Genomic DNA, 9,148 nt, shown 5'->3' with positions numbered 1-9,148 from the left:
AATCATTTGGAAGCTTTCAAGCATTTGGTGATGATGGTGATGATGATGATGATGATGATAGTGATGATGATGATGATGATGATGATGATGATGATGATGATGGTGGTGGTGAAGATGATGGTGATGATGGTGATGACGATGATGATGGTGATGTTGATGATTATGGTGATGATGATGATGTTGATGATGATGTTGATGATGGTGATGATGATGATGTTGATGATGATGGTCATGATGGTGGTGATGATGATGATGGTGATGATGGTCGTGATGGTGGTGATGATGATGATGGTGATGATGATGATGATGAGATGGTGATGATGATGATGATGATGATGATGGTGATGATGGTGATGATGGTGATAATGATGATGATGATGATGATGGTCATAGATGTAATTCCTTCTAACTTCTTTAACTCGTCACCCCTCTTTTTTTTTTTTTTTTTTTTGCTTTTTTGGTATTTAACAATGTTATTGCTGCAAACAGGTACCAAGGCTTATGCACCAAAGGATAAGAGTTCTATTGGTATGCTTCTGAATTTTTTTATTTTAATACAAGCGTTAGTCTATACTACAAGTAGATGTGGGTTTCTCACACACACTATGAAGTAGTCTACAAGTCATGGTCCTTTTCACAAGGATAGACCTTGTTATCTTAATGATTTTACGGACAAAAAGAAAACAAAAAATTAGACACCCTCCCTCTCCCTGCTAATCCTATTGGTATGCTTTTGATTATAGAGTCAGAAAATAAATAAATAAATGTGTCTGAAGCTTATCTTCTCTATTTACATATATTTCATCATATATTTAATTTTTTTTCACTTCTTATGACATATAATATCTATGTATATTTTTTGTTATTTTATGTCATGTGCTCACAATACTTATTGCTTTTGTTGTATTTAACAATGGATCTACAAATTGTACACAGGTAAATGTTTGTATTGTTTAAAGGTGGGTGATCACATTTCATACTTTTGCCATTACAAATCTGATGTCTCAAAGAACGTCATTGTTGGTAGTGGTTGTGTGGTCAATTGCAAGGTTTGTGGTTGCCGCTTTAGAGGCTCATGTTGTGCCAAATGTGGCATAAGCCTAGGACGTGCAATCCTCAAGGAATGTTCAATATGTGAGAAGCCAGGTGAACACATGAGTTATGAGTGCCCAAGCCGTGAGAAGAAATATTATCCTTATGTTGTTTTTAATGGCAACCCTTATACCGGTGCTTTTTCTTTCGAGTATGCTCCATTGAAAGAGGTAGAGAATGGAGATCTTTGAAAATACTTTTATTGAACTTGGTCACATGCCCTTACTAATTCATGAAATTAAGTTGTAACTGATTTTGTTTGGATTGTTAATTATTGCAAGCACTGTAGTGAAATTTTTTTATGTTGGCAGTACGTATTTGAATGAGGATATATAGCATAGTAGACGAGCTTACTGGCTTTTATTTTTGTTTTTACAGTTTGTGAGGAAGATTATTTGGAATTTGATTGGGCTTTGAGTGGTTTGGAGAAAAAGAAAGTGTTGTTTTTGTTTTACTTTTGTTGGTGCAATTGAGGGGTGTTAAAGCAATAGAGAAATGAAAGAAAATCACTCAACCCATATAGAAATGCTTAACACTAGCTAGGACTAGGAGCATGCATCTATGACTCATCATCATGATACTATCTAAAATCTGAATTGTAGGTATATTGAAGCAGACCTTGAGTTGAGACAATCAACATCAAATGAATTCTCATCAATTATGACATTGACATACTTGGAATTCCAAGGAGCTGCTTTGATCACTTCATCAATTCAATTTCAAATCTACTTTTATAGATGTGAGAGAGGGATTGGGTAAATCATGAGTTGAATGCAATCATAAAAGGTTGGACATCACCTACATAAAACAGATAAAAGCTTTCAAGCATTTGGAAGGACTAAATTTGAAATACATTGTCATTATTCACTCAAGTTGTGCTAAAAGCTTAAGCTTACCTTCCACAAGCCATCACTTGCCAAAATGATGAAATCTGTTTCATTGTCAATCTTCTTAACCTTTATATCTGCTTCTGAAGTTATTTGATCATATTTAGTTTTCCGTCCATAGATGCCCCTTGTCATAGCTAGTTGGCCATCCACATGTGGAATGTTTCCTAATTTCATCATCAGATGTTAACACCAGGGAATGATGTAATCAAGACTTGCTAACAGAGCAATAAAAATATCTGTTGAGATCATGTTAAGCAACATGCAAGTTCAATGATGGGTTTTCTCCACAATAAATTCCATAGTTAGTACAAGCCAATAATTTCCCAAGTGTACAAAAATGTATACCAAGTACCTGGCCTTTCCAATACAAAACCACCTATGCTTTCAACAAGATCCTTCTCCTTCGCCTTCTCCAGGTCGTGATCCACAGTTTTCTGTTTTGCTACACCATCCATCTCTGCATAAAACTGCCCGGGAGTCCCCAACATTTGCTACAATCAGCTTCTCTCCATTGATTATTATTGCTGTAACAGCTGTTTATCCTCCTCTTGAACCAACTACCTTTTCCAAAATCTCATCATTTGAGTTCTCTTGACCGCTTGTTTTGGGTTTATCCAAAAATCAGGCGTTGCATGTTGTCAAGAAGAAAATTCCGAGTTAAAAACGTAATGGAGAACAAGAGCATAAAGATTAAAAACAAATTGACAGAAACTTCCTGAGAGTTTGATAAAATCTTGTGTGACTTGAGGCATTGTTTACAGAAGGAGTTGCAATCTTCATAATTCAGATTCATTGGGGCCTTTCCTGCACAGATATATTTTTATGCAGACTTCATGAGTGCAGCTTATGGGTTAACTACGAAACATTTTATCCGTCTAAATTTAAAGCTGTCGATGTAATTGAGACTTGTTTACCCAGCTATGTCCTGTTTCACGTTTCCAATATGATCTAGGACGTGTAATTCTCATTTTGGTTGGATCAATCATTTGACATTTGAAAGAAACTTCCCGCGCTAAGGAATTGTCTCTGAGTTCATTTTGAAATAATACGTTGTTTCATTTTTATTTTTCTTTTCTTTTGAGGAATTGCACAATGAAAAGGAATCATCTGATGCCATATAGCAGAACGAAGCAGCACATCTAAGTACTATCAAAACAGAAAAAATAAATAAATAAACCCCTCAATTAGCATATTGTTGCTATGTACATCCCTAGAATGTCAAAAACATGGCAATGGTGACTTATGGCTGTACACAAATTGCCTGTCAACAATATAACTCAAACACCCAATAGATCTTGTCATATCGGTGTCAGAGTTTATCCGACATAATTCTTCACTGATTCCAGCTCACTTCATAAACTGGGAGACGAAGGACATGCTTTGCACGCAGGAACGTTAGTGAGACAGCACACTTTGCATAGAGGAGAAGTGTTATATGGGACTCGCTCTTGATATCTGCACCTGAAACCCAAACTTAACGAGCATAAACCTGAATTACTTACCTTACAAACAAAACAGAGATTTCAAACAGGTCTGTTACTGTAAAACCTAGCTACTGTACCGTAACAAATTATAGTAGGCAACAAAGTAGAAGTGTAAATACGAAATACGGAAACAAACTTCTGTAACAACTACTGTCTTTGAAAAGAAAAAGAAATGTAATCTTAACTCTACTCCTATATGCTTAAAGATCATATTTAGCATGCATGGATAAATGGGAGAGAGATTGGGGACTTTTACCCACGGTGAACAGCAGTTAAACATAAATTAAAAGTAAAGTTCTGAGAGAGGAAGTCGAACCTGGTTCCGCAAGCTCATTGCAGTAGTCCAGCTCTGAGGATGTTGTAATGATGTGGAACCATCACTGACGAAAGTTAATGTAGTTGGTTCTTCTCGTATGTTAGCTGTTATCGAGGGAGGTAATTCTCTCATGATCCATAGTACAAATGCTGAGGGTATTGATGAACCTGAGAAAAACAATGTAAACATCATAAACTCAAACAATATGATTATGAATCCCTGTAGATAAAAGAACAGGATTCATTTAATTGCAAACAGGAAAAGAAGATTAGAATTACCTACCTACAAAATAATATAAAATCAGTAAAAGAGAAGTATAAACATCATTCAAACGCTGTTGATGCCAATGGTAAAGCATCTGCAAAATAGTATGGTGAAGTTTGAGAGATATATTAAAATGACTTGGATATGTGAATAAAGCAAAGATTATATGGCTAATAATTAAGTACGTACAGGAATATCAGTTAATAGAGCCACAAAGGCGCTTGAGGCGAAACATAGAATGGAAACAACAGATAAACCTGCAACCTGTCAAGAAAAACATAAAAGCAAGTGATGGACTATAAAGCACGGATATCTGTTTGTCAAACAAAACATTTTCTGAATGATCTGATAATTCAATGGACAGATGAATGAAATTATGTACAACATCAGATTATTGCAATCAATAAAATAAAAATATATTATATTACAGCAATAGATTAAATACCTTCCACATCTCAGAAGAAGCTCTCTCAGATCTAACTTTTCTCATTCTCAAGCATAATAGGACTCCTGAAAATCAAAGACAACGCAAAATGTAACTTCAAGAGATCGAATGATAAGTACAGGGGGGAGTTGCACTTGAAAAATGCAAGAAAATACAAGTGTGTGAAATGATAGTTACTCACCGTAACATGCTAATGCTCCTCCTAACAATAGTATTGCTATTGCAAAGAGATCTACGTATACCTGCATGATGATAAAAGTCATTGCACCAAAGCTTAATTACTTGTTAATTAGAAATAAGAATGAAGAAAAAAAGATGCATATTTGGTTGACATTAATATTTGCTACATGCCCAAATAGGTTATTTGAAATCTCTAAATCAGCCTCAAGAAAGAGCATTCATGTACATGAAAACAAGCAAGGGTCCATACCCGAGCCACCACTGCAGAATCAATAGGATTTTTTCCCATCCCAATCCAGATTATAACTGCACATGCCACCATTATAACAAAAACTACCACGGTAACCTGGTAGACAACTAGGGAGTTAATCAACTTTAACATTATTTGCGGAACAGATGTCTTTTAAGGAAAAAAATTACAATAATTATGAACTATATCTTATATCATATATGAGTAGACATTGAACAAAAAACTTTGAACTGTGGCAATACCAGAATTACAATTCTCTGGCGGCTTCCAATATGAACAAAACGCAGAGGAAAACAGTTTCTATGACTATCTGTTTCCATTGAATTCCGTTTGCTAAATGTCTTCTCCAACAAAGCTTCATGAAAACTCCCTTCATCCTCCTCATCCTCATCATCTGCCTGATGGCACAGGTCAACCCTAAAGGTAAAATAAACCCCCCCATGAAAATGTCAAATATAGCTCAAAAGAAACAATCTTTTCATTAAAATTATCAAGAAAGGCAATATCAACTTTTCATACTTCAAATTGCACTCCAGATCTCTATTTTCAGATGGCTCATAAAAAAAACACACACCCAATTAGAGACATTAGTAATCAACACCATATCCCAACTATAATAGAATGTCCTAGGAAAAAGAAAAAACAGGACAGGACAGGCACACCACAAGTCCATCAAAGCGACATTTTTCCAAAATCCATAAGCAATGGATTTCAAAAATCACTAACAAGACAGAAACAGCAAAAATAATGAGTGATATCTTCTATATGGGAGTTGATGATCCATAACTTAGAAATATATGGGTGCTACTTCTCAAGAAATGCTAATTTATTATCTATATACTTCTCAAGGAATCCTCGTTTATTCAGCCTAACATCTACATTTCAGTTATCCTCGTCCTATGTACAATGTAACACCATTGGTCTTATAGCCGTATTGTACTGTTATACTTTTAACTTGTGAGGTATTCTATGGTCACATAATACTCCCAATTCACTTTTTCACTTCATCCTTCTTACTCTCTAGTCCTATGGGTAACATCCACCTCAATCTCTCTGTCTTTATGAATGGAAATAACATTGTTGCTTACCCATAACATAAAAGACAGGTCGGTGTATCCAAAATAGACAAAGAAATCTAAGATCACTACACCTCTTTCAAATTCTCATGAAATCATTTCGGATTTAAAAACGGAAAGGAAATGAAAAACTTACCAGAATGATAAAAGTAGAAGAAATGCAGCAAAAAACAGAATTTTGGGTAATGCTGCAAAGCAAAATTCTTAGTGTTCAGATGCTTTGGCCAAGTTCAGAAGATAGATAATATACCCTTTATTTGAGACAGAAAGCATACCCATGAGGCTAAAACCACAAGAGTTAGACCAACATTGCCACCCCTTGCAAGCAGCAAAAAGAGTTAATACAAAATAAACTAAGCAACCTGTCATAGACAAGACCAAATAAATTAATTCAGTTTGGATCAAGGATGTAAATATATATGCTTGTCGAAATCACAAGTTAATGGTAAAAATTATTAGTGCAGTTTGTATCATCCATTATGTATGCAAATGGCTATTTTTGTGAGTCCAAACTCATGAATAATTACATATAAGCACCAAAAAGCTGCTACAAAATTAGCTTTATATATATAGAATAGCCACGAAAAGAGAGCCAAAATCGCAAGTCTCGTGATAAGCATCATACTTAAGGCCAAACATCCTTGGAAGAGAATATACAGAACTCAGATAAAGAATAGAAGGCAATAGCATATTGGGAATTGTAGATTCTTACCCAAATTAGAAGAGCCAATCAACAGATGAAAAACCTGCAGAGAAGCATTACAATGACAGCATGCTTTAGTGAGCTTCCATTTCAATTAATTGTACCATCAGTGCATAAGTGAATATGGATTCAACCAAAACTAAAGCAGGGTGCATTAAAAGCCGTCATGAACATGTATGATGTACCCATTCATCATTTTCCTCCCAATCTATCCATCTCTTCTATGTGAGAGACTTAAGCATCAGTTATTTGCTCTTCTGGTGGCTAATTTAATTTTCTTACCAAGTCCTTAGGAATGATTGCTATAGATAAAACTTTATATGAGATCCAACCTAAGGTGCTGCTGATTCTATGACTCTAAATGTATTCGAGTACAGCATAATTTTCTTTAACAGTCGCTCAAAATTCTTCACATTAGGACAGATTCCTAGGAAGCCTTATGATGTCAAACTACTTAACAGGAAAAGATCAAGGACAGCAAACTCAGTCCATCCATTAACCAGTCAACCAGATCCAGCACAACTAGGTTAATCCAGCCAGCTAACAATATCTTCTAAACATTACATACATCATGCATCCACACACACACAACCATACATACATATACATATATACATATGTGTGTCTGTGTCTGTGTGTTGGTATATATGTACATGTGTGTATATGCATGTATTTATGTACATATTCCACATATATATAGACAAAAACACACACAAACACAAGAAGAAAAACAAATAAAATCTGAATTTGAATAAGGAATAATAAAGCATGACTCATCACTTACTTTTTGGCGAGTCCAGCCAAGTTGTGAATTCCTTGAGTGAATCCTGATTAACTGAAATAGTAAGTAAAAAAACCCTCAGAGTCATTTTAATAAAAGAACTTCATAGACATCAATCATGGACTTCGCCAGTTTTCCAAGGTTGATGTCACATCAAAGTACACATAAACATAAGAATGAATCTTGAGGGTAATAAGTTACTTCCCTGAGTCGAACTAAAACCTAAGCAACAAATAGGGGCACTGCCCGCTCTCAACCAGACCTTTCTAACAAATATAGTTTCCAGTTGGTCTAAAATCAAGACATTCACAAACATATGACACAGTTCAGCTCAGGAGTATCAAGCTTCCCGATTGTACCAACATAGATTAACTGTTCATTAAAATGGAATAGTCCAACTGTTTCATTGTTCTCACTTCAATGCCAATCCTATAACTTTTAGATGGCGCTTAAACTAGCATAGGACAGTACCTTTCCATAAGCTCAGTATTAACTAAGCAAAACAGAATCCAATTATCAGTCCAACAATAAAATCAAATGAGAAGTAAAATTCTCAAAAACTCAGAAACATTCCAAGTAAAAACAAAATGCCCATATCCAAAACATTCAAGCCCACAAAGTGCAACCAATCCCATTCCTCAAGCTTCATACTTTAGCACATGCCCAATGCACATTGGCTTTCCCACGATATTATCATACCAAACAAAACGAGATACTAACTTTCCAAAAAGCCCAATTCGAAAATGCAAGAGCACACAAAACTGAGCACAATAATCAAATAAAAAACAGCAGCAGAAACAAACCTGACAAAATGCAAGAACAGCTATAATGCCATCAACGAGAGCAAGACCAACATTCACACCCACCAAGACCCTTGGAAAGCAAGAGCCTTCTCTCAATTCAAACATCCTCTAAAGGCTCTTAACTCTCTGTCTGTGTTTCTCTCTCTCTGTCTCTCTCCCCACAATAACCCACCTTTTCTCTCTCTAAACAAAATTAAAAAAGAGACAAAACAAAGAGCTTGTCAAGCAAAAGCTTTTGGTCTGGGACTGAGAAGAAGCGTACGGACGGAGAATATGACCCTTCTCCTTGATGGTATCCTTCATGACAGATCTGTGTGCTGTTTGGTTGATTTTTTTTGCGATTTTGCCCCACAACCAAAAAAAACACAGCCTTCGAATTTCACTTCACAGAGGAAAATCAAGGTGGCAGCTGGGGTAACTACCTCAAAACACCGAGGGTAAATTCGTAATTTGGACGGATACTGTCTTTCGTCTGATTCCCGCACGCGGGTGGCTTTGATTCTACCATGAATATCAAAATCAAATAAATCATCTCTTTTTGACCCAACGGGTTTGACTTGGTACAAATCATAATCATTTAGCCAATAAGCTCTCAGCCCCAAGCCGTGAGCCAATAATCTCTCAGCCCCAAGCCGTGAGCCAATAGGCTTCTAGTATTTTGTCTTCTATTTACTTTTAAAAAATAATTTTTGGTGGACTGTTAATTACTTTATAAATATATATATATATATTAGTATGGTAAAGTTTTAGAAATTTGGCTCTAGTCTCTCTGTCTTTCCTCTTTTTCTTAAAAATAGTTTTTTTGTGGAATGTTAATTACTTTTTATTTTTATTTTTATGTTGGTGTGAGGAAGTTTTATTAAA

The 9,148-nt window shown here is 35.5% G+C and overlaps 1 protein-coding gene across 3 annotated transcripts; it reads right to left on the bottom strand.

Annotated features, from left to right (window-relative positions):
* Positions 1-3,126: 3,126 nt before the first annotated feature.
* LOC103343578 (tobamovirus multiplication protein 1-like) lies at positions 3,127-8,930 on the bottom strand. Of its 3 annotated transcripts, none has more exons than XM_008247234.3 (13): positions 8,285-8,926; positions 7,485-7,535; positions 6,710-6,743; positions 6,273-6,359; positions 6,134-6,185; positions 5,164-5,338; positions 4,922-5,017; positions 4,673-4,733; positions 4,492-4,556; positions 4,236-4,310; positions 4,065-4,140; positions 3,783-3,949; positions 3,127-3,455 (listed from the first exon to the last, which is right to left on the bottom strand). In XM_008247234.3, exons 1-13 carry the CDS (start codon positions 8,387-8,389, stop codon positions 3,414-3,416), a joined length of 1,086 nt encoding a protein of 361 aa, XP_008245456.2. In that variant the 5' UTR covers positions 8,390-8,926; the 3' UTR covers positions 3,127-3,413. The 3 variants fall into 3 exon arrangements, with proteins under 3 accessions (XP_008245456.2, XP_016652585.2, XP_088903972.1); XM_016797099.2 differs by having other exon boundaries at positions 3,127-3,443; positions 8,285-8,922; XM_089047846.1 differs by lacking the exon at positions 4,922-5,017 and having other exon boundaries at positions 8,285-8,930.
* Between the last annotated feature and the right edge of the window lie 218 nt (positions 8,931-9,148).

This window comes from Prunus mume, linkage group LG3 (assembly GCF_029339155.1).
Source record: "Prunus mume cultivar Tortuosa linkage group LG3, ASM2933915v1, whole genome shotgun sequence".
NCBI lineage: Eukaryota > Viridiplantae > Streptophyta > Magnoliopsida > Rosales > Rosaceae > Prunus > Prunus mume.
Note: the sequence above shows the minus strand (reverse complement) of the source record. Positions and strands in the feature narration are given on the sequence as shown.